We start from the raw sequence: 23,192 nt of genomic DNA, 5'->3' as shown, positions 1-23,192 counted from the left end.
CGGCCTGTTTATTGAGCCATTCAGCGTCATATGCTGATACAAGGCGCACGACCTGCGCAGCAACCTTGAGCGAGTGGCTGTCATGGCAGCCTGGTTTTGCAGAGTGCGTATGCACTTATATCCATTGGCCGAGCTAGAATAAAAATGAGCATTTGTTCAGTCATGAAATGGGGTAGAAATACCAAGACATAGCTGCTTCGCGGAGAGCCATAGTAGACCAGATCAAAAGAACTAAAAAAGTGACGCTTGCCGCCGGCTTCTATCACCGCCACCGGTCTTTATAAAACGCGTCAAGTCTTACAAGTCACGCAAAACACACTGACTGAAAGAAGTCCATAATACCAATATAAAAACATAACAATCTGCTCAATCAATACATCATGTTGGATTTCAGCAGCCTTGAAATCGACAAAGCGACAGGGCGTACCTGAAAATCACCCCGATGAAGCGGAGCGGGATTGTAGATCTGATTGGGGGAGGCCATCCGGGCCGGATAAACTCTGCCACCGGGGCCCGCCAAGATTGTGTGGATGGAATCATTCCAGCATCCGTTCGTCAGTCCGCCCGCTTCATTTTCTATATTAGATCTAGGCAAGGGGCTCCTGTTTCCACCTAGAAGGAAAACAGTAAGTTGTCTATTGATATAGATTGCATGTCTTGGAGGGGCATATGCTGAGTTGAAAGTAGCTGCTTAATAACCTAATCATTCCGCAATGGCGTCACAACTTCTTCCTCTTGGTAAATGACCCTGTCAGAAGCCGTGTATACATGGCGTACTTGTGATGATCTGCTTATTAACATGCGCGACAGAATTGATCGACAAGTGTGTCGGATCCAGGATATGGGTCATCATGAAGAACGACAAAGGTCTGCATGAACATCTCCCTGCGGGGGAGGGGCAGACGATAGGCTAGATAGCTAACATGCATTCAGAATTCGCCGGAACGCTGCTTGGATTCGATGACTACGTCAGTAAGTATTTCTCCTGTCGTGTTTTACGATGTGCGTGGACTGACCTGCTGCAGACATGGTCCTGGAGGACGTGACTGAGTTGTAAGTCATCTTATCTGCTATCTGGATGGAGATCTCCTATCTCTGGGGCTCTTCTTTTCTTAGCCATTATCCTATGTGTGAAGCAAGAAATCTTACTAAAAATGCGATAGCGATTACTCCGGCTCTCAAGTGAAGCTCCCCAAGATTCTGTTGAACGGAAACAACGTCTGCATGGTATGTCTGCAGTCATACCCCTGTGTTACTGATTATGCTCCAGACTGACACTAGTTATTATTAAGTTGATCCCCGGTGGTGAGGGACCGGTCGGTAGCTCTTAGGTCATGATATCCACGATTCTTCTTCTTTGATATGTCAAAATGGTAATAGAATGAACGCTCATGATTGAGATAGACAGTAGTAATGATGTAATTTACTTCTGACACTGAGACTTTTGGCTAGTAAGGTGTTGAGATCTACAGATGCACCTTGATGTAGTTGTTCCAACATAACCTAGTAGTTTCCTTCATACATTCTCTCTGAAATCGAGCTCTTGCTACTGTTCCTCATCCTAACAAGATCAGGATTACAGATCACGTGGAAGAAGCATTCCTCCATTCATAATCATTCATATACCGCCACATATTACCCTACTTACACTCCGAGACTACATGCTCAGGTACAGCCCTATGCAACATAGCCCATGCTGCAAGCAACCTCACGCAGGTACCGGTCAGGAGTGTCTGGTCCAGGCACCAAATATATCATCGTGCAGGGGTCAATGGAAAAGAAAACACATACTAGTACGCATAAGTTCTAAACTACCACCTAAAGAAGCCACATACCCCATACTACTTCTACTACAGAATGAGCCTCTTTCAGTAAGGAACAAGCGCACAAGTAAAACTCCTATCCATGATATCTCCAATAGAATACACCCTCACGACAACTTTCCTATTCAGAACAACAGCGTATCAAAATGCTGTATAGCAATGGCTATGCAATATGAGGTAGGTCTGTACTACATTTGCTAATTCAACTATCTACTGCACATAAAAGGCTAGCAGTAGTGACGTAGACGATTTGCCGAAGGGCAGGGAACAGCTCTAAACCTAAATATGCCTCGGTACTCGGTGACTTCTCTACCAAAACAGCAAATAACAGCCACCTAATTAGCTATTCACTACTAGATGAAATGAATAGTAGTGCCTAAATAGGCATTATACTCGACCTAGTTCAGTCCCTCTTTACTAACTTCCAGAATGTATCCCTCCAAACCCAAACCCAAACCCCCAACCGACTCCAACCCCACACAACCACACACCACAATCCCAAATCAAACCCGCCAACGTCGCATCAACCCAACCTACCAAGCTAAATAGTCTACCCCAGACTTTCCCCAACCCAAGACCCAAGGCTGTCAGAAAAAATAAAAGTCGGGGTACATACATAATCTTACATGGGACATGGCAGGTCTTTGCGGGGTTGTAAGACTGCAGAAGCGGGAATGAAAAAGAATCTGTTATGTAACAGATTCTTTCCCCGCAAAAATGAGAAACTAATAAAAGTGGGCGGTGTCAAGTCAGCTGAGAAGTTTATACACCTCATATAACTTTAATTTACTTACTACTTACATACAACAACGTATGTTAGTAAGTTGTCGGACTTATTCGAGATGGATTTGAGCCGTGGTTTGATTATGGGAGTGGATATCGATGTTACGTAGGTACTACTTTTCTTAACGTTTTTGCTTTTGCTTTTGCGAGGTGTAAATTATGGGGTTTTTGTTTAGTGTCGGATAGATGGATGGGGGTGGTTTGCGGGGGTTGGGTTTCTTGTTTGGTTCTGCCGAGGGACGGGATACTTACTACGTCTTACTACTAGTTGTGTCGGGAACAGAAAAGAGAGAGAGAGTACTTTGGTTAGTATTGAGCTGGGACTTTTGTAAATGTATGTTCATGCCAACATTTGTTGATTCTAGATGCATTCGTATAGTTATGCGGCGTGATTATGCCCCTGGATAACAGCCTACACGGTAGTAAAAACTGCATCAACATCTGGCTGGATTCGTTGCCCATGCAGTAAGGGGCATTTTCAAAACAGCAGAGTAAAGCGCATAGACCTAGTCTAGAGCTAGCACAGCCTGATTCTATTCTTCGATCAGTAATTCGAACGTTGACCTCGGTATCAGCGCTAGGCTCCATTCCAGCTAGCTGGCTCTGTCTCCAGTAAGCTCTTCCTGCACGTAACCGGACCGGTCGCACAGCTGGGCAACCCCAGCGCTTCATTTGCTGGCAGCTGCAAGTCGCTTGACCAAACAAAACGTTGTAGATCTTTCGCTCGGACTGGCACCACCGGGCCGGTGTGTGAGTACACAGTACTTCTGGGCGGAGGCACAGATTGTTCGTGCTAGCTAGAGATTCTCCGCTTCTTTACAGGTGCTGATGTGCATGATGTTGGTTGATACTTTGTACTCTTCTCCTCTCGAGTCTCTTCAGCTGACTCTGAGGATGTGCTGCGGTTTTTGCTTTTCCTAGCCTTGCAATGGGCATGTTGATCATGTATCCTTCCCACTCTTGAACAGCTCTCAGCTCTGAGAACGGAGTTCCGCAGTATAACACACCCTGTTATGAAACTACCATGGCAGGGCTGCATGTCGGAGCATTCGCAGCAACCAGAGCGATAGCTCAAACGGAGCGGCGGCCCAGGCGTCAGGCTACCACATGCAGCTTCGAAGCACAGTAGCACCACATTTCACATGGCCACATGGCACACACGGCTGTACTTTGCCCGAAGCTATCCCCAATATTACCATCGGTGTCTGACATGTCATGTGAAGAAGTGAGCCATAGATTGATTCTCTCTATCTGTGTGGAATGGATGGCACCACCCACTCAAGAGGCAAAATCGACGAACAAAAGGCAAAAGATGCTCCGCAAGAGGCAAATAAACAAACCCCTTGGCGTAAAAGGAAGACCTGACTACGAACCACGGATGGGGCTTATACGAGCCGGCGATATCCGACCTTGCCACTAATTAGTGGACTGGAATCCTGATTGAAGGCTTCCGTAGGGGAGTATTAGACTAAGCAGCAACTCGGACATCCTGATTCAACGTTCCTCGAGGGAGGAGGCGTGGGCTTAGCCTTGCAGGACTCGTCGGGCTATCGCGCCGAAAGAAACTCCAACTGGCTTCTATCGGTCTTCCATGGGTTCAGTCCCTCCTCCCCTGCTACCCTAGCAGGGACGCGACGGGGCGAACGAGCGGGTGGTGGTTGTGTAGTGCAAAAGCTTAGAGGCCCGATCGATCAGGAGAACCGAAGCCAAATGACAGGACGACGTTCCAGAATTCAGCCAGGTTTGGAATAAGCAAGGGGTGGTAGCCAGTCATATTCTCTAACCGGACGTTCCTTCAGAATCCTTGAGGAACAGGAATACACAGTATCATGATGTGGAAAAAAGAAAAAAAGAAGTTGGTAAAGGGTGGCAAGAGGTGGCACAACTGGTAGTTACCGTAGTGACCTTTGCTTCGTAGAGGTGTGCGAGATGAATCCCCTAGTACTTACTGCACTCACTGTCAGTGGCTCTGTATATTTCGTTACCTTGTTCTTAATTTGCGCCATCATGACACAGGCATCAGGAGTGATGTACCTGAGCGCGGCTGTATAACATAGTGGCTCTAAATGGATATTGCACTTGTTGATCACGTAGGGAGTAGCGACGGACAACGACGGAGTAGACTACTACTAGGGAGGCTACTGGGGGAGTGGATAATGTCTTGATAGGCAGAAAATGAACTCATCGAACCGACCGCAGCGAGGGCTTATCAACATCCCTGCATGCGCGGCCTGATTGGTCCCAACCCCGGCCGCGTCAATTCTGTGGGTGCGGAGATGATTTAGTTTTGGCCTGCGCCTGCCAGCCCGTTACGCTTCTTCCTAGTACTTTGGAGGGCTCTTTTAATTCTCGCAGGGCCCCTTTTTGTACTAGAAGCAGGTGAAGAGGGGGTTGGAGTAGTTCCTATGAGGTCTAATACATCTTAGTCGAAGCATATGTTGCAGGAGAGTTCTTCGTAGTAGTGTAGATAATTTCCCCTGTAGGTTACGTGTTAGCTTAGATAGTACTAGTAAGGACTAACTTGTCATAATTCGGGCAGAGGCGGGACACGTGGATTATGATAGGCGGCAGCGGACGGATTCCTACTGTGGGATAATACGAGATGCTAAGAGGATAGACTACTACCTTCCATGCAGTGTACATGGATGCCAAGCACAAATATGATACTCAGGAGAAGAGTAGCGCAATTAGATCGAAATAAAAAGTGAAAAGAAGCAAAGATTGACTACGAATTATTATGTACGAGGTTTTGGCCCCCGATGAGACACTACCAGGGGGGGTGGGAAGGTGCCATGATAATAAGATAAGTAAGGAAGCGAAACGGTTAGCTGGGGAAGAAGCAGAGATAAGGTGAGGTGCAAAGTGACACTACTATGACCACCGGAGATAAGGGTGGATTTGTTTGGGGCGGGTCTCCACCCCAGAACGGAACCCTGGGGTCCATGGACCGCAGGAAGCCAAGATAGCCCGATAGATAGCAGATAGCAGTCCTACTGGGTATCACCACATCCCTGAAACTCAGCTCATACACAGGATTAGTATGGTTGTGAACCATGAACCATGATGGCAGGAAAATAATACCCATCTTCTGCTTTGTCGCTTTGGAATCACACGATTAACCTACTGGGTAGTAGACAGTGGTATTGGTTCGGAAATAAACGAGCTTAGTGGCGTGGAAACCTTAAATCATGAAAATGCTACCTTCTTCCGTCACTGATGATGAGGTGATTTCAATTCCATTATTATTTCCCCGGGTCAGGCTGAATTTCCTCGTCAGTATCTGCTGTATGACTGCATTGTGCGCCATCAGTCAATTTGGAGTAGATGATGAAAGCACTGCTTCATCATTTTTCATCACTTTTTGCCCTTGTACAACCAAATGATAAAATTCTCCTGGACGGTCTAGCAGTAATTATTTTCTTTTGATAAAATCCAAGTGGATCCAGAAGGGGTTACAACGTGCCCATCGTAAGACGCAGTGCCGGGAGCCTAAAGCAGAGAGGAGAGGGAGAGGAGAGGGTGGCTTGGTCGTGCTTATCAGTGGCAGTAGTGAATCCCCCGATAACCAGTTATCTTGGGGAGGCGTTTAGTTGGTGTAGGGTGTAATAATCATCCCTAAAGCAAAGAGTAACAGTTAATAATACCTTGCAGAACCACCAATCAGATCCAGTGAGAATCTTATTTTGCTCTTAATCAATTAATGAGGTGGTACTCGAGGGATCCCCCGGGGCCATGGTCAACTTGGACGCTTTCACCGATTGGTTCCCCCTCTATTTGTCGCGCAACCACCAGTTTAGCCTTTTTCCCCATAATAGTAGAAAGTAAAGTACTCCAAAACTAGCCAGAGCGCATCCGGCTACTCATGGGCCCAGCTCGAGTCGCAGCAGACCTACATTTGCCTCCACTATCCTGCGGCCTTCCTGCCCATTTAGCTCGGCCACATGGATTTGTGGCCGATATCAGGCCCGCAACTGGAGTCTGCTGAGCTTGTTCAGTGGTTCTTCCCACCTCTCGTGGATCGGGGCCGTAATTACTCCCATGGGTGGATTGGAACTGTCGGGGATTACTGCTGTGACCTATATCGCCCGGTTCTTATTTAAATAATTAAAAAAAAACCCCTGCATCCTGACCAGAAATAACTAATGTCTCAGGGAATTTTCCCATTTCCCGGATTCCGCTTCTCTACGGAAAAGAAATAAGAAACTCCTGCCGCCCGGTTCCCTCAGAGGTGCTCATAGTATTCCCCTAAAGCCCTCCCCTCCTTATCATTACTATCTTGGGATTTGAGATACCCTTCACTTGCACGGGCTGCAAACAACACAGTCACCATCTCTGGAGTTCCCCTCCTCCTCCTGCCTACCTCACTCTCTCACCTTCTCCTCACCCCGCCCGTTAGTTTTTTCACTGGGGTTTCTGAACTGGCTTTGGTGAACACTTTGTTCCTTCTTCATTCCATCGTGAATCGTTGCATTTCTTCGCAATCTGCATCACACCTCTTCGGCCATGGAGAAGGATTTCATTGAACCCAAGTCGGAGCCCTCGTTCGGCGACGCTCCCCCTCTCTACGGCGAATCTGAAGCAACCAAGGGCAGCTTTGGCCAGCGAATTATCGATAGTTTCAAGAGAGATCCTAATGCTCGTGCCTCGTCGCACCATGAACCTGGTCACGATGGGAAGACCTTCGATATCGAAAATGCTGCTCAGAACACTGCTAGTTCTCCACTGGCACGCAAGCTCAAAGGTCGCCACCTTCAGATGATCGCGATTGGTGGTTCAATTGGTATGCATGGTCCCTTGATGCCGACGCTCACGCCATCCGGGCTTCGTCCTTGCTGACTGCATCGCGCTTTAGGTACTGGTCTTTTTGTCGGGTCTGGAAAGGTCCTGGCGGCCGGTGGCCCAGCCTCGGTCCTGATCGCATATGCTTTGATCGGCTGCATGCTTTACTGCACTGTGCATGCGCTGGGTGAAATGGCCGTTCTCTTCCCTGTTGCTGGTTCGTTCTCGCATTATTCCACCCGGTTCATCGATCCCGCTTGGGGTTTCGCCATGGGTTGGAATTATCTGCTGCAGTGGCTCGTGACCCTCCCCACCGAAATTGTCGCCGCCTCGTTAACTGTCGACTACTGGGAATCGGGCGTCTCCAATGCTGCCTGGGTCGCTATTTTTTGGACTGTCATTGTGTGCATCAATATGTTCGGTGTTAAAGGTTATGGTGAAGCAGAGTTCGTGTTCTCCATAATCAAGGTCACCGCCGTAGTTGGCTTCATGTGAGTCTATTGGATCTGCCCCCTCAAACATTAGTATGCGATGAGGGTTGACTGACCTCATACAGTATTCTCGGTATCATCCTGACTTGTGGCGGTGGGCCCCATGGTGGATACATTGGTGGAAGATACTGGCACGATCCAGGTGCCTTCCACGATGGCTTCAAGGGTCTTTGCAGTGTTTTTGTGAATGCTGCATTTGCGTTTGCTGGTACGGAGCTGGTTGGCCTTGCCGCCGCAGAGACCGCTAATCCTAGGAAATCGCTCCCGACCGCCGTCAAGCAGGTGTTCTGGCGTATCACCCTCTTCTACATCGTGTCTCTTACCTTGGTCGGCCTCCTTGTCCCCTACACCGATTCCCGACTCCTCGATGGTTCATCTAGCGCCGATGCCAAAGCGTCTCCGTTCGTCATCTCCATTGTGAACGCGGGAATTTCTGGATTGCCTTCGGTGATGAACGTTGTCATCATGATTGCTGTGCTCTCCGTCGGCAATGCAGCTGTCTACGGCTCTTCGAGAACTCTGGCGGCTCTGGCTGAGCAACAGCAGGCCCCAAAAATTTTCGCCTACATCGATCGCAAGGGCCGGCCTCTTCCGGCTCTCATCGTTGCCTCGGCGTTTGGTTTGCTTGGGTTCCTGGCCGCTTCCGACAAGGAGGGTGAAGCCTTCACATGGATGATGGCCATCTCGGGTCTCTCCTCCATCTTCACCTGGGGGTCAATCTGCCTGTGTCACATTCGCTTCCGTCGCGCCTGGAAACTGCAAGGGCACAGCCTCGACGAGCTGGCTTTCACGTCCCAGCCTGGTGTGATTGGTTCCTGGATCGGACTCATCTTCAACTGCCTCGTTCTGATTGCTCAGTTTTGGGTTGGCTTTGCGCCTAGCGGATATAGTGAAATGTCGGCTTCGGCATTAGTTTCCAACTTCTTCTCCGACTACCTTGCTGCGCCGGTCGTGTTGGCCTTCTACATCCCCTACAAGCTTTGGTTCAAGACCCCCTTCATCCGGGCCAAGGACATGGATCTCCACACCGGTCGTCGCGATCTCGACATCCAAGCGCTCATCGAAGAAGAAAAGGCAGAACAGGCGGCCTGGCCTGCGTGGAAGAAGGTGTGGAAATTCTTCTGCTAAAGCTGGGTTGGGTCACATTTCAAAGGTGTTAAGGCTTGTTTCATGCTTGGGCTGCGCTTTCTTCCATCCATATCCCCTTTTTGCGCTTTAAATAATGTATGATAATGATCATGCCTCCCTCTTCAGTTTATGTTCCTTAGGTAGCATATTGATCAGCGCTGAGCCGATGCATCGGGATGGCGAATGAATGTTCTTCACTAAATGAGAAAGTTCACTCGACGACGAAGACAGTCGACGCTGCTTAGTAGTGGAGGAAAGTATGTTGACAATGAACAAATTGAGACCAACTGTATGGACTTCCGTGTTTAGAAGTAAATGATTCAGACCCTAAGAATAGAAGCATGTCAACTGCGTGGTGCCAAAAAAGCAACATGACAGTAGCTGTTCGGCAATGCCGTGTTTTGGATCTGCTGCTGGCCAGTCTCCGGGCTTGGCGTGTTTGCATCTGGAGAACAACCACAACGAGTCAGCAGCAACCAACTCCAGCCACGTAAATAATAATACCTTACTTGAAGTATTGACAGCGTCTCTACGCTGTCTGTACATACTAGTCAGTCATACAGGGGGAAGATCAGTGGGTGAAGATGTGCCAGATTACTAACGCCTGTCGACCACCAGTTCCCCTTCTTTGTGTCTAGTGAAAGCAATCGTCTTCAGAGCCTTCCTTCTTGGGAAATGATCTGAGAGTTCGGCTCTTTTCCTCTTCCCATTATTTTGGGTTACCGGTGCTGCGCGATGGGTCTTCCCAAAAATTCCCACCAGCCCTAAAGACTAGGAAACATCAGGCGTGGTTGGGGGGAATCAATCTAAGACAAGTGCTGTAATCTCTGTAATATCGGTAATATTTCACGGAGCCCCCAAAAATAGCCACCCGGCAACCACACGTGATGGCTGAGGCGCCAACGGTCTAGTTTCAGGTCGGTAAGGCGTAAATTACGCATGACGGAGAAGCCCAAGAAGAGCCGGGCGAGAAAGTGGAAAGTTGCTTGCTTTTCCTTTCCAAAAGATCTCGGCCAACCTGAACCTAAGATCCAGTCTCCCCTGTTGTCATCCGTCTTGAGTGTCTCATACTGCAACTAAACTAACTTCTTCCTCCACCTCCCACCCCCGTTGCAATTTGACCACCTTTTTCTTTTTCAAAACACTCCTTCTACTTCTCTCTCTCACTTCAGCTTTATTGTTGCTTTTTACTCTTCTGCCTCCCTTGTTTTCACGCTCTCCTCCCAATTCAAACCCCCCTCCTCTCCTCACCACCTAACTGGTCTCCTGTAGCCGCCCTCGCATACCCGTCACCGGGCCTATGTCTCCTCGCAGCCGTTGTGTGCCACTATAGCATCCGTCAGAGGTGGATATTTATCCGGCGCTTGCAAACAGAGCTGGTTTCTCTCCGTTTCTTCCAGGCACTTTCACCGGCAATTACCTTCAAACAAGCGTTTTCTGTGGTCCATCGGAAAGTTTACACTAGTCGCCTAGAGTCGGTGACGAACGCCGGCCGTTTCTCCTCAGGTTCCATCTCGCTCTCAGCTTGGTCGCGCATCGCTCCAAGCCGATACCAAGCAATCTTCCGTTGACGTCGGCTTGCTTGGTTCCTTCTTCATTATGCCTGGTTTCGCGGATTCGTTCTGGACCCCCGACTACGCCACCGGTCTGGGGGTGCTTTACGGGAAACTCCAACAGGGCGCCGTCGAGAACAAGCAGATCATCACCATTGCTTCTATGCGCGCAGATGCGGAGGAACAGTACGGTCTGAAATTGGGGGATATTGCGCCGACCGTGGATCGGGTTACGCCAACAGGGTTCGGAAAAGATGACGGAGCAAGCGTGAGAAAGGTTGGTACCTTTTTTACTCGTACGGAAAATTCCGATCTAGGTGATACTGATATTAGGTCTTTTCGTCTAGGCTTACGAGGGAGTTCGCACTGAGATGGTCGAGGCATCCAAGAACCACCAGAAGATCGCGTCGAACATCCGGGAGCTAGTCGTTAGCCCCTTCAGACGTTGGTGCGATCAGCACGAGGCTCGAATTCAAAATTCCCACGATGATCTCCAGGCTCGAATCAAGGAACATTCGAAACAGGTGGATCTGGTCAAGAAACTCCGAAGCCATTATTTCAACAAGTGCCGTGTGGTTGAAGACCTCGAGGAAGAGAACAAACTCGCTTTCCAGGCCCCCGAAACAAGTCCGAAAATTAAGCCCACCCCCAAGATTGTCCTGCCAGAAGAACAGGAGGAGGAGGAGCCGGTGGAGATTGGCGATCGGATCTACCCTCCGGAGGATTTGAAGAGGCTTCTGACACATATGCTGGAAAACATCAAGATTGGCGAGGTCAAGGTGCCGATCATCGGCACATATCAGAACACGTCGACCGGTGCGGATATTGTGGAATACACTCAGAAGCACCTGAACGGAACTAGCATAACCTATTCTGAGAGAATCGGGCAGGATCTCGTGGACAATGGATTCCTCCGTCTGGTCGGAAACATGGGCAGCACCTTCGCGAACAGCTCTAAGATGCGCTACCAGTGGCGCCCTAAGGTGTTCCAGATCACCGGTGTTCCAGAGAAGAAGAAGCCTCTTATGCGCGTAACTTCTGTGGCAACGAGCGAGGACGGCAGCGAGTCTCCGCTGTCTTCTGTTTCTGAGATGCTGGCCGGCTGGAACCCTCTCAACAACCCGTACCCCAACGAGACACCAGCGGAAAAGTTGCGCAGGGAAGCTCGCGAGGCCGATGAACGGTACAAGGCTGCGGTGCGCAAACTGGACATGATCAGATGCAAGCTCGAGGAAGAGGTCGTTGAAAACTTGCGCTTCATGGAGCAGTGTGAGCTTGATCGCCTCAAGGCAATCAAGGCCGTGATCCTGGATTTCTCGGGCGCCATCAGCAATGTCATTCCCAACCTGCAAAGCACGGTTGACCACATGATGCTTTACCAAGAGACCATCCAGCCGCTAGGCGATCTCCGTTACCTTCTGGAGAACTACCGAACGGGTGGTTTCGTACCTCGTGTGCAGGCGTATGAGAACTACTACGGATCTGTGGAAGGTATGCGCTCTGCCGACTGGACATTATGAAGATTCAGTGTTTGCTAAAACTCTCCAGATCAAAATTTTGGTGTTGACCTCGAAGCGAGAGCCAGAGCCGACCGCAAGCGCGTCCCCATTGTGGTCACCACTCTACTGACTTACCTGGATAACCGTAAGTTGTCTTTTCACCCGGTCCTTGGAGCGCTTTGAATCTAACTTGGAAAGGCTACCCTGACCTTGAGGGTGACGAGGCACGACGTGCGATCTGGCTGTACGATGTGCCTTTGGCAGCCACACACCACCTCCGTAGCGCATTGAACAACAGCAAAGCGGATTATAACGAGATCCTGGAGAAATATGAAATCCCCATCATCGCGAGTGTTCTGAAATTGTACCTCCTTGAGCTGCCAGGTTCGTGTCTATTCAAACCTTTACTTATGATTCAGGTCTAACAGCTACCGTAGACTCTTTGGTTTCCTCCCAGGTTTATGAGATTGTGAAGACAATTTATTCGACTACTGCCCATGAGACGACGGAAGAGGGCCGCATCAAGGTCCTTCAAAGCACTCTCGGACAACTCCGTCTGAATAACATTGCTACGCTTGACGCCATTATGACCCATTTTACGCGCTTGATTGATCTGACATCTGCCGATGAAAGTTATGTCTCTGCACTTGCCCAGGCCCTGTCGCCTTGCATTCTCCGTCCTCGCACAGAAAGCAGCCTTACGATGAACGAACGGCACAGCTACCGTCTCATCCGTGATCTATTTGCTCACAAGGACGCCATCTTTGGTGAGTTGAAACGCCAGTCAAGTGCTCTGGGGGTCAGTGGATCCACCAACCGTCCTCGTGCCATCAGCACAGATGAGAGCAACCGCCGGGCCGCAATGGAGGCCCGGAACCGTGCTATTCTCGACCGCAGCCGTGCCAACAGCCCGGCTCCTCCCCAGAAGCATCGCCGTGACCGTTCCAGCGGCGCTTCAGAGACCAGACGTTTCCCCATCAACGTGACCAGCCCCACCGAAAGACGGACTGTCGCTCGCAGCAGCCTGGATGTTCCCATCAAAAGCGAATCTCCCACCGCTGCGGAACAGATGACAAGCGTGAACATCAACGGTCCTGAGTCAGTCACCAACGGCGCTTTGAGCGAATCTCCTGTATCCGCTGCGGCCAGTGCAAGCCCCTCATCGGGTAGTGCCAGTCCTCCCCCGGCCCCTGAATCGGACGCTTCTGTGACCCCAACCACAACTCCCACCCAAGATACCGAGAAGCGCTCATCAACCATCTCCCGGTCTAGCGTTTCCTACACTCGCAAGCCCGGCCTCGGAAACCGTTCCAGCTTCCCGACCGTCGCAAGCACGGAGGGCACAGACAGCAAGCGCAGCAGTCTCGCCGAGACCGAGCCGAAAGGCGTCACATTGGAAGACAAGCCAATGGACGATGACTAGATGTGTCTATGACTTATAGAAGCCTTTTACCCGTCTCCCTCCAAACCTGGAGAAGACAGAATCGGGCTCATAAAAGAATGTTTGTTACCTTATTCATATCCTTTCTTTCTTTCAAGGACACGAACGATAACGCTGCTACCACAACTTCCCGGGAATACACGACAAGACAAGACAAGGAGCCTACCAATACCAAGGGTACCGACTAGCATCCGTAAAAACTCGAGCCTTGATCCTTGGACCAGCCATTCCACACAACACAACAGACACCATCTCAACCTAAAGCAGGCCTTATTGCTTGAGAATGGCGTCTTGTATGTGTGTGAGGGTGTGTGCTTTGTGTTTTTATTAGCGGCGGACCTATCGAACTGTTTCACCTTTTGTCATCAGCTATTCATCTACCTACCTATCTATCTATTCATATCTATATGCCTCTCCTTCAATGTTCTTCACATACCCAACATCTTTGTTGTCCCTCCTGTTACCTTTTGTGTTATCATTATGTATGTATGCATAGCTGTTTATTCTGTACTTTTCTTTTTCTAACCTCTATCGATTCAAGTTGAATTGGTCTGTTTTTGCTCTCTATAAGCGATATCATTCATATTTGATGTGGATTTTTAAAGTCCAATTCAGTGTATAGCATCGTCATATCATATCATATTCTATCACCTCACATGCAGAGTCAATGTGTTTTGATTTGAGCATCATGTAGAAATTTTATTTTCTGAAATCTACTGCTTCTGTTTTATCTTCATGTGTAATGGTAGTCAATGGTTTGTTGAAAGCTGTCATTATCATTTACTAGTTGTATGTATGTAACGCCGTATGCCAATGTGGGGATCATCGCTAAGTGGATATGTGCATATGCATCTCTTTATCCAACGCCGAGAGAATGAACCAACTGCCTGCAGAAGACATTCAAAATTGCATGCTCGCTGGGGTTTTGTACAGTAAAGGGAATAGATAGGACGTGTTTACAGCCCTTGACCAGTGAGCAGTCTCCGGAGGATACCCTCTCCCGCTCCGGTAAGTTGTGTCTCAATCTCTTTTTGAGAGACAAAACAAACCAGGCTCTGCTCATCCAAGGCTTTGCTGGGTGTCATTGGCCCGTGGAGCTTGGAAGGACTGCGTCGCAGATCGGATCCGCCGGCGACTGTACCACCTCGACCACGGCCCTGGTATTCACCTACAAGGCCCATCGTCTCCAGGTTGCTGAGCACGTCCTTGAATTCGGTAGATGTAAGAGGGTGTAGGATATTGTCTTGCCGACACAAAGTACAATATGTGTCGTACACTTGCTTGATCGTCGGCGGCAAATGCTTGGTCTTGGACGGTGTGCCCGGGAATTCACCTTGCCGCCGCTTGCGGTCCAGGGCAATCAAAGCACATATGGCTGCCTTCTGCTGAAGGTTGAGCCCCTGTAGTCGCTGGACAGTCCCCTGTCCGAATGCCGCCGAAGTGATACGCGCAACATGCGCAATGCTGGCTCGAGGCGCTGTGATAGCAGTGTAAGATAAAGTAGGAGTCTGTTTGGGTGAAGATGACTTTGAGGATGAGGAAAGATTGTTGTTCTCGACAAGGATTGTTTTGGTAGGACTCTCGGGGTTGGTATTCTGTGCCTCGAGCTTTTTGAGTGCTTCCTGCTCGATAAGATCGATGGCACGCTTGACCAGTTCGAATGCCTTCCGTAGATCGCCAGTCTGCGATGCCACCTTCTTCGAGCACAGTTGAATAGCTGCTGGTTGGACAAAGGGAACGAAATTGGGCTCCACCGTTTGACCTTCAGGGAGTAAAGAGCGAAGACGATTGGTGATTACGCTGGCAATCTGGCCAGCATTGTAAGGCAAGAAGGGAAGCAAGCGAGGCTTCAAGTTCTTGGCCTTCAATTGTGGGAGTGATCTGTCAGTCAAGTCTAGCGCATTGGCAATGCCGATGAGCAAGAGTCTAGACTTTTCCTGCAACGACCACTCAAACAAGGACTGGAGGATACCGGAATCCGCGGTGAGGAGATGATCGATCTCGTCCAGAGTAACCAAGAACATATCATCTTCCTCTTCGGATGTAAAAATCAGTCGTAGTCGATCTGCTTCGCTCTTCTTGAAGACGTCATGGTCGTTGCAGAGATCGCCGATAAGCCTGCTGTAGACGTCACGAGCACCCCGCATACTTGCGCAATTGAGGTGTGCGATTTTGAGAGACTTCAAGTCCATGTCGTGACACACTTCCTGAACCAAGGCACTCTTTCCAGTACCCGGGGGACCACTGACATACAAGCAACCACCTTTGCGCGAATCAACACCATCTTGTATGAACGAGGTCAATTTCTCCCGTTCGGTATCCCGACCCACTATCCGAGTTGAAGTTGCACCCCGCGCAAACATCTGCCTTGCTTCGGAATATATAGTCTGCGTGGTGGTTGGCGTCGATATATGTCGAGGTGTGCGTGGAGTCATAGATTTCCCGCCAATCAGGACTCGATGTTTCGGTGTTGTCGGAGGAGGTGAATCGAGTGCATCGCGAAATCTGGACTTCGAAGGTGTCTTGAACTCAACTGGTGTCGAGTTTTCGTCTAGATGGATTAGTTCTATTTGAACAGGGAGATCAAGGGAGAAATCCTACCATTGACCGGATCTGTAGCATCGCTGCGCTTAATAGGTGATATGGCCGCCTTGCCAACCTGCACAGTACGCTTTGTCTGTCCACTATCGACCGAATCGTTCTTTGATTCTTCCCGAGGCTCTTCTTGAATAGCGGCGCCATTGCCGTTTCTCGTCCGTGACCGAAGTTGGCGCGGTTGGGGTGCAGGGGGCTCGCTTTCTTGACGGACGTGAGGTTGTTGTGTCCGGCGCCTGCTTGCTCGACGCACGGGTAATGATGGTACTAATACAAAGGAACGTCAGTTTAAATGATCTAAAAGAAATTACGGAGGAACTGAGGGATATGGAAGTCGTACCTTCCGGTTCGATAGCACCTCGCTGGCGCTTACCGAGGACCGAAGCAGCCATGATATGATAGATTCAATGGTAATTGGCAAGAGCAACCGGGATAAATAAGATGAGAAGGAGATAGATGATCGATGATGAAAGGGAAGGAGCGGGTGTTAGAGAAAATACTGTAGTAGTAGTAGAGTAGTATTTGGAGTGGAGGTACTGCTATCCATCACGATTTTCCCAAGGAGGCATAATTAACAAGACGCGTCGAGTTAAGGTGCGCGTGTTACTACGCGTAGCTTGTTCTTATCACGTGATCATATGCGAGGCTGACGCGCTTCGGCTACCAGTCACGTTTCTTCCCGCGGGGTTCTACTTAGCTGCCAGGTCCTGCCTGACTTCTCAGGCGTGGCAGCCACAGGGTCGGACCGCGTGATTATCCGTCTGCTCATCGGATGCTGTGAAGTGCGTCACCAATTCTACCTGACGGATAGTACCTAAACTATTACCGCCGCGCATCCTGGTTGTTTGTGCTGCATTCCCTTGTACAATCTCCTGGTTCACTAGTGCGGAGTCTCCTCAAAAATCTCCCCTCTATTGTCTTTATCTTTATATGCATTTATCTTGAAGTTCTTTCAACTTCATTCCTCCATCTTCGTTGATCACCGCCTACCACTGACATTACTGTTTGCAGCTGTTTGCATCACATTGCCTGCCTTCGACCTTTCTGTTGGGATTCCTGTTGCATACACCCTCCTCCCATCACGGCGATCTCTTGATATCCTTCATCCTTTCTTCTTCGCCTCTTTCTTAGATTAATACCTGTGCCGTGCGCCCGCCATGGAAGGCGACGTGGTAGCGCAGTTCACTGAAATCACCGGCTCCAAGCCAGAGCTGGCTACCCAATATCTGCAGCTGACTGATTTCAACATCGAACAGGCTGTACAGCTTTTCTTCGAGAATGGCGGTGCGCCACTGACTGATGATCCCTTACCGTCTGCCTCCACACCGCAGCAAGCTTCTCATGCTGGCGGCTATGGAAACGAGTCCGGGGTGGTCAATATCGACTCCGATGACGACGTCACAATAGATGAGTCTCGCTCTGCGCCTCGGAACCACGGCGCTATGTTCGAAGATGATGCCGCCATGGCCCGTCGCCTCCAAGAAGAGATGTACGGCGGAGGAGATGCCGAAGAGAACGTGCGTGCGCCTATGGCCCGTACAACAGAAACCTTGGTGGGGCCTGAAGCGGACTTTGACGATGGCGATATGCATGCCAGCATATTGGGTCAACTGCGCGCGCGCCAACAGCGAAACAGTTAGCACTTCACCCTGCCTTCTATCACTATTTTTCCGAATGCACGGCTAACTTTGCTTCTCCTTAGACCGGCCGGGCATCTTCAACCAGCGAGACACATCGATATGGTCTGGAGAGGACGACACCTCGGAACGTGAACGGTTGGCTGCAGCGACTGGAGGAGCTTCCGAGGCCTCGAATAAGTCTAATATGTTAGCTGAGATGTACCGCCCGCCTTTCGAGATCATGTCCAGGCTTCCGTGGGATGTCGCTCGTCAGGAAGGTCGCGACAATGAGAAGTGGTTGATGGTCAATATCCAGGACCCTTCAGTCTTTGATTGTCAGGTTCTGAACAGAGACCTCTGGAAGGATGCGGGCGTGAGAGACACCGTTAAGGAGCATTTTATCTTCATGCAGTATTCCAAGGACGACCCTCGCGCGGGACCGTATCTGCAGTACTACTTTCAGGCCAGCGACGTCTCAGATAATTATCCCCACATCGCGATTGTCGACCCCCGGACTGGAGAACAGATGAAGGTCTGGTCGGGCCCACCCGTAATCAAGGCGTCGGACTTTTTGATGCAAGTCCACGAGTTCCTCGACAGATACAGTCTGAAGCACAACGTGAGAAATCCCGTGGCGAAGAGGAAGCCGGAGAAGAAGGAAAAGAGTATCGATGCAATGACTGAAGAAGAGATGATGGAGATGGCAATGAGAAACAGCCTAGGGGATGAGGCGTCGCAGGGTCCGAAGGTGGAGGACCCCGACGATCTCACACGCAGTACTGATGATGTGAAGGGCAAGGGACGGGCTGAAGACGTTGGGATGGAAGAGGCCGAACAACAACCTGAACAGAGCGTCTTCTTGTCCATCCCGGACAATCGACCCCACACAGAGCCCCCCGCCGATCCTGCCACAACCACGCGCATTCAGTTCCGACACCCATCGGGGCGAGTGATTCGACGTTTTGCTTTGACGGATCCTGTCCAGCGGATCTACGAATGGCTCAAGGCTGATCCGCCCTTGGAGGATAAAGCCGGCGTGGAGTTTGAGCTGAATGCAATGGGCCGAAATCTGATTGACTCGCTGGATCAGACCGTCGCCGATGCTGGACTGAAGAATGGTACGGTCATGATAGGGTATGTCGAGGAATAGACTGCAGTGGGACATGGCACTTGAGGAGAGACTTGGGAGGTCCAGGACGGGGACCTAAGGAGCTGTCAGGACTGGTGCCTGTTGCTCTTGGGGCCAAATTGCTGCTCTGGGGATGGATGCCTTTGTTTAACACGGATGAGCATCTCTCTGGAAGCCAAGCACCGACATCAGGACTACTGAGTGGTTCTTTCCAATTATGTAGATCGGGTCATGCTTTGACTAGTAATTGTCCTCTATATTTGCGAGTCTGCATAAAGAGGAGATGGATCTAATGGCTTCATGAGAAAGAAATCTGAGAACAATCACACATATTACCCTTGATATCCCTTTTTACACCAGGGCAGTTCCGTACTTTGTGCAGCTTCCACAATAAGCAATACCAGACTAGGCAACTCATCTCTTCACCGCCTGCCTCAAATAGGTGTTAAGAGATGGTGGGGGTTTTATCGAAACCAAACCAACTCACCGCCCGGCCAGAAACAACCCCGCGTTGCTCCCCAATCAAGCAATCAATCAGTGGCCGGTATTCGGGTGGGTATTTTTGGTAATCGCCGGTTCCTGTTCCTGGTTTCGTGGTTCCAACTTGTCTCCAATTGTCATTGTTATTGTTGTTGTTGTTCTTGTTGTTCTGCTTCTGCTTCTTCTTCTTCTGCTTTTGCTTCTTGTTGTTGACATGCAAGGGAATTAATTCTCTCCCTCCCATTCCTTCCATCTATTCTCATCTGCCTAGCTTATATCGCCTACCCGTTTTTCAGCCCTTGCGCCCTGTTTCTTTCCCTTTCAGCTCACGCAAGGATCGGTGGCTGTACCCATTCTTCCTCCTCTTTTCCCCCTCCGCCTCCCTCGGAGACACACAGACACTCCAGCTAGCTAGCTATCTGTCGGTTGTCATCCCCAAAATAATCATAGTTGAGCGTCAGCTTCTGCTCCCGATGCATTCGCCCGAAATTCTATTTAGCATCTCTCCTTGAACCGCAATCATTGATTGATTGACCGATTTATCTATTTCGGAAATTCAATGTCTCCTTTCTTTACTTGTTTTCTATCTAAGCCCTACCTCCACCTCCTAGCCTAGCTTAGGCGATAGGTATGTCGCCCTTGATCCTCCACAACCGCCCGCGCGAAGCTGCCTCCCCATCATCTGATCTCTTATATGTTCTCGGTCTTCCGCGCATGTGGTGCTCGCATTCCACAAACAATCATCTCCTCTCATTTATGGCAGATGCTGACTTTCATTTGCCAGTGTTGCAGAACCGGGCGAGACAATTGATTTCTACTCCGCCGGCGGTTAGTTACAGCCAAGATGGAAGGCCTAGTGGATCCAGAGACGATCTACATGAAGCAGAGCTGCATCGGTACGTACTCGGGCATGGTGTGATTCATCTTGCCGCGCAATCAGCCTCTCCTAACTCAGTCATACCGTTGCAGGCGGCGGGAGCTTCGGACGAGTCTATAAAGGGTATGTACAGGCACCTCTCTTATCTTGCTCTGATTGCCCACTATATTCCAAGATCTTGGCGGCTTACACTGCTATTACTCGCAGCGTTGATAAGCGTACCGGTGCCTCTGTTGCTATCAAGATCATCGACGTCGAGAATGCCGAAGATGAGGTGGAAGATATTATCCAAGAAATTGCCATCTTGTCGGAACTCAATTCTCCTTATGTCACTCGATACCATGGTTCTTTCTTGAAGGGATCAAGTTTATGGATCATCATGGAGTTTTGTTCCGGTGGCAGTTGCTCCGATCTTATGCGCCCGGGAACAATCCCGGAGGAGTATATCATGATCATCATAAGAGAGCTACTCCGAGGGCTGGACTATCTACATAGTGACAAGAAGCTGCACCGGGATGTAAAAGGTACCACCTGATCTCGCTTGCCACACCACCGTTATATCGGAGACTAATATCTGCGCCAGCTGCAAACATCCTGCTTACCTCGAACGGCCAAGTGAAATTGGCTGACTTCGGAGTTTCTAGTCAACTGTCAGCCACAATGACTAAGAAGAATACCTTCGTGGGTACTCCATTCTGGATGGCCCCGGAAGTGATTAAGCAATCTGGATACGACTACAAGGCCGATATCTGGTCTCTTGGAATCACTGCGATTGAATTGGCCAACGGAGAGCCTCCTTACTCGGACATCCATCCTATGAAGGTGTTGTTTTTGATTCCCAAGAACCCCCCGCCCGTTCTGCAAGGCGATTACAGTAAAGCGTTCAAAAACTTTGTGGAACTTTGTTTGAGACGAGATCCCAGGGAACGGCCGTCCGCCAGAGAGCTGCTCGAGCACCCGTTCATCAAGAGGGCAAAGAAGACAACCTATCTGACCGAGCTGATTGAACGCTACGAGCGCTGGAACGCCATTCACGGCAATAGGGGGGCTGACGATGAAGATATTCAGGAACCTCCACCTAAGACGTCTCCACCTGAGGAAGAGGACGATTTGTGGGACTTTGGCACCGTGCGGCCGGCAGGGAGAGCGCCCCCTCTCAAGCCGATGAAAGAGGCGGACATGAATGCGAGAAGTCATGAAGCCAATGAGTGGAACATGAAAGACGAGCCCCGTCGAGACATTTTGCGGCCAAAGAGCAATATGCCCTCTACACCCCTGCAGACGAAGAACATGCCTAGTGCTATGCCCAAGCCATTGTCGCCCACCAAGGTTCCCTTGCCACCGTCACCCATCAAACAAGCATCAGATTTCACACCCCAGACACCTTCACATCTACAACAGCCAGTCTCACGTCAACCCAAGGGGAGTCCTGGTAGTGACTACGATAGAGCTCTACAACAAGCTCTGGCTGAAGATCTGAGCTTTCTCCAGCTAGATCGCTCCCCAGGCCCTTCGACAGCCTTCTCGCAAGCACGGGGTGCTCCCCCAGGTTTACAAGGATACCAAAAGGCCCCGCAGTCACACCTGCCGGAAGTTCCATCCTATCAACGCCTGCCAGATCCACCGACCTCAAATGCTGTGAACCAGAACGTTAGACCTGCCAAGGAAGCATATCCGCAACGTCCAACATACGCACAACCACAAGCACGGCTTCCCCCAGCCCCAAGACATATGTCACCGCCATCCCAACCATCACGACCGCAGCAGGCGTTGCCGCATGGTCCTCGGCCTACATCCATGAGGCCCGATCCTCTCCAGCTCAATACCACAACCGATGGGGCCCTTGATGAACGAGTACGGGAGCGGGAGGCGATTCAGGGCCAGGCCCAGATGCCCCCTTCCAACGAGATCACAGCTCTAAATAGTGTGATACTGCCTGCTCTCAAAGCAGCCATTCGTCGCCGGACGCGGCGTCTGGAGCTCATTTCACCTAACACAACGAGGGATGCTAGCGGCAATATCAGCGAATATCAAACACGTGAGGAGTATGTCCATGGAATGATGGAAAACCTGGTGGGCGATATCTACGGCATGTTCACAAAGCTTGAACGCTGGGACAACGAGGCACCTGTGGGAATGGGCGCTCAAGTGACCTCATTCTTAGAAGGATTTCTAGAAGAGATCCTTGTCCGGGTTGAGCCTTCTGACTCGGATTCGAACCCAGGCAGAGCCTAAGTGTTACTCTGGTTTAAACTCGAGCATAGCACGACTAACTAACCAGGCTTGCCTCTTGAGACTCTGACTAGAATGACAGCCCTCCTTACTGCGAGCACAGCCCACCTGCAGAGGGTCGAAGCTGGAACAGACTGGCAAATACAAATTATTAGTCACTACGGACTTATTGGGGTCCTATTTTCACGATCATGGCAGCTATGCAATTCAATTTGGTTTTTGTGTGTCTTGGATCGACTCACATACCATCTTCATCTTCTTTCTCGCTGGATTTCCTGCTCTTGCAACTCTTTTCGGATTCAACAGAACAAGAATTGGTGGCGTTCATCTTCAATTATGCACATTCTCTGCTATTGGTGCTCTATCCACGATTGGGTACACATCACATGGATTCTTCGACTTGGAGTCCCTCCTTCATACTTTTCTCATCTCCACATTGCTTGCTATCCTGGAATTGTCTGGGCTGGAACCATCTTTGACTTAGTGAACAGGAGCTTGCCTACTGGAAACTGGCCCCCTCTGGATACATTACGTCTCAGGGACATGACACTACTTTCAAGACTCATCTCTTCTCTCATTCCCGATTTCCTTGTCGTCTCTTTCTTTTCCTTTACTTTCCCTTTCCCTTTCTGTTCTTCTTTGTCTGCACTTGTAATGGTATCAGAACGATGCGGGGAGTTATGTGAATTGTTCCTTGTTTGTCTATCAATTGTTCTCGGAGCACTCGAGTGCCTAAGTAGTGTGTGTGTGTAATAACTCGAAG

General features: G+C 49.9%; 6 protein-coding genes across 6 annotated transcripts; 5 read left to right on the top strand and 1 right to left on the bottom strand.

The window, feature by feature from the left end:
- The first annotated feature begins 573 nt into the window (after window positions 1–573).
- BO79DRAFT_288167 (RNA-binding protein LSM5) lies at window positions 574–1,400 on the top strand. Its single transcript, XM_025688658.1, has 7 exons — window positions 574–626; window positions 688–738; window positions 811–867; window positions 934–972; window positions 1,026–1,053; window positions 1,164–1,227; window positions 1,293–1,400. The coding sequence occupies exons 2-7, from the start codon at window positions 714–716 to the stop codon at window positions 1,329–1,331; spliced, it is 252 nt and encodes an 83-aa protein (XP_025538693.1). The 5' UTR covers window positions 574–626; window positions 688–713; the 3' UTR covers window positions 1,332–1,400.
- Window positions 1,401–6,774: 5,374 nt separating this feature from the next.
- Window positions 6,775–9,289, top strand: BO79DRAFT_238291 (amino acid permease GAP1). The gene is made up of 3 exons (XM_025684796.1): window positions 6,775–7,386; window positions 7,459–7,876; window positions 7,942–9,289. Exons 1-3 carry the CDS (start codon window positions 7,110–7,112, stop codon window positions 9,002–9,004), a joined length of 1,758 nt encoding a protein of 585 aa, XP_025538692.1. The 5' UTR covers window positions 6,775–7,109; the 3' UTR covers window positions 9,005–9,289.
- Window positions 9,290–10,603: 1,314 nt separating this feature from the next.
- Window positions 10,604–13,479, top strand: BO79DRAFT_256023 (GTPase-activating protein RGD2; the record flags this gene model as incomplete). The annotated part of the gene is made up of 5 exons (XM_025686171.1): window positions 10,604–10,834; window positions 10,905–12,048; window positions 12,106–12,201; window positions 12,255–12,440; window positions 12,494–13,479. The coding sequence occupies 5 exons, from the start codon at window positions 10,604–10,606 to the stop codon at window positions 13,477–13,479; spliced, it is 2,643 nt and encodes an 880-aa protein (XP_025538691.1).
- A 974-nt stretch (window positions 13,480–14,453) lies between these two features.
- Window positions 14,454–16,484, bottom strand: BO79DRAFT_288164 (AAA family ATPase CDC6; the record flags this gene model as incomplete). The annotated part of the gene is made up of 3 exons (XM_025688657.1): window positions 14,454–16,048; window positions 16,099–16,359; window positions 16,433–16,484. The coding sequence occupies 3 exons, from the start codon at window positions 16,482–16,484 to the stop codon at window positions 14,454–14,456; spliced, it is 1,908 nt and encodes a 635-aa protein (XP_025538690.1).
- A 440-nt stretch (window positions 16,485–16,924) lies between these two features.
- On the top strand, window positions 16,925–19,161 carry BO79DRAFT_209552 (DNA-protein crosslink repair co-factor UBX5). Its single transcript, XM_025682620.1, has 2 exons — window positions 16,925–17,727; window positions 17,795–19,161. Exons 1-2 carry the CDS (start codon window positions 17,250–17,252, stop codon window positions 18,859–18,861), a joined length of 1,545 nt encoding a protein of 514 aa, XP_025538689.1. The 5' UTR covers window positions 16,925–17,249; the 3' UTR covers window positions 18,862–19,161.
- A 759-nt stretch (window positions 19,162–19,920) lies between these two features.
- BO79DRAFT_22566 (putative Ste20-like serine/threonine protein kinase) lies at window positions 19,921–22,652 on the top strand. Its single transcript, XM_025683746.1, has 5 exons — window positions 19,921–19,948; window positions 20,105–20,216; window positions 20,290–20,320; window positions 20,405–20,721; window positions 20,781–22,652. The coding sequence occupies exons 2-5, from the start codon at window positions 20,165–20,167 to the stop codon at window positions 22,430–22,432; spliced, it is 2,052 nt and encodes a 683-aa protein (XP_025538688.1). The 5' UTR covers window positions 19,921–19,948; window positions 20,105–20,164; the 3' UTR covers window positions 22,433–22,652.
- Window positions 22,653–23,192: the final 540 nt, after the last annotated feature.

This window comes from Aspergillus costaricaensis (assembly GCF_003184835.1).
Source record: "Aspergillus costaricaensis CBS 115574 unplaced genomic scaffold BO79scaffold_19, whole genome shotgun sequence".
NCBI lineage: Eukaryota > Fungi > Ascomycota > Eurotiomycetes > Eurotiales > Aspergillaceae > Aspergillus > Aspergillus costaricensis.
The sequence above is the reverse complement of the archived record's forward strand: the minus strand, read 5'-3'. Positions and strand labels throughout refer to the sequence as shown.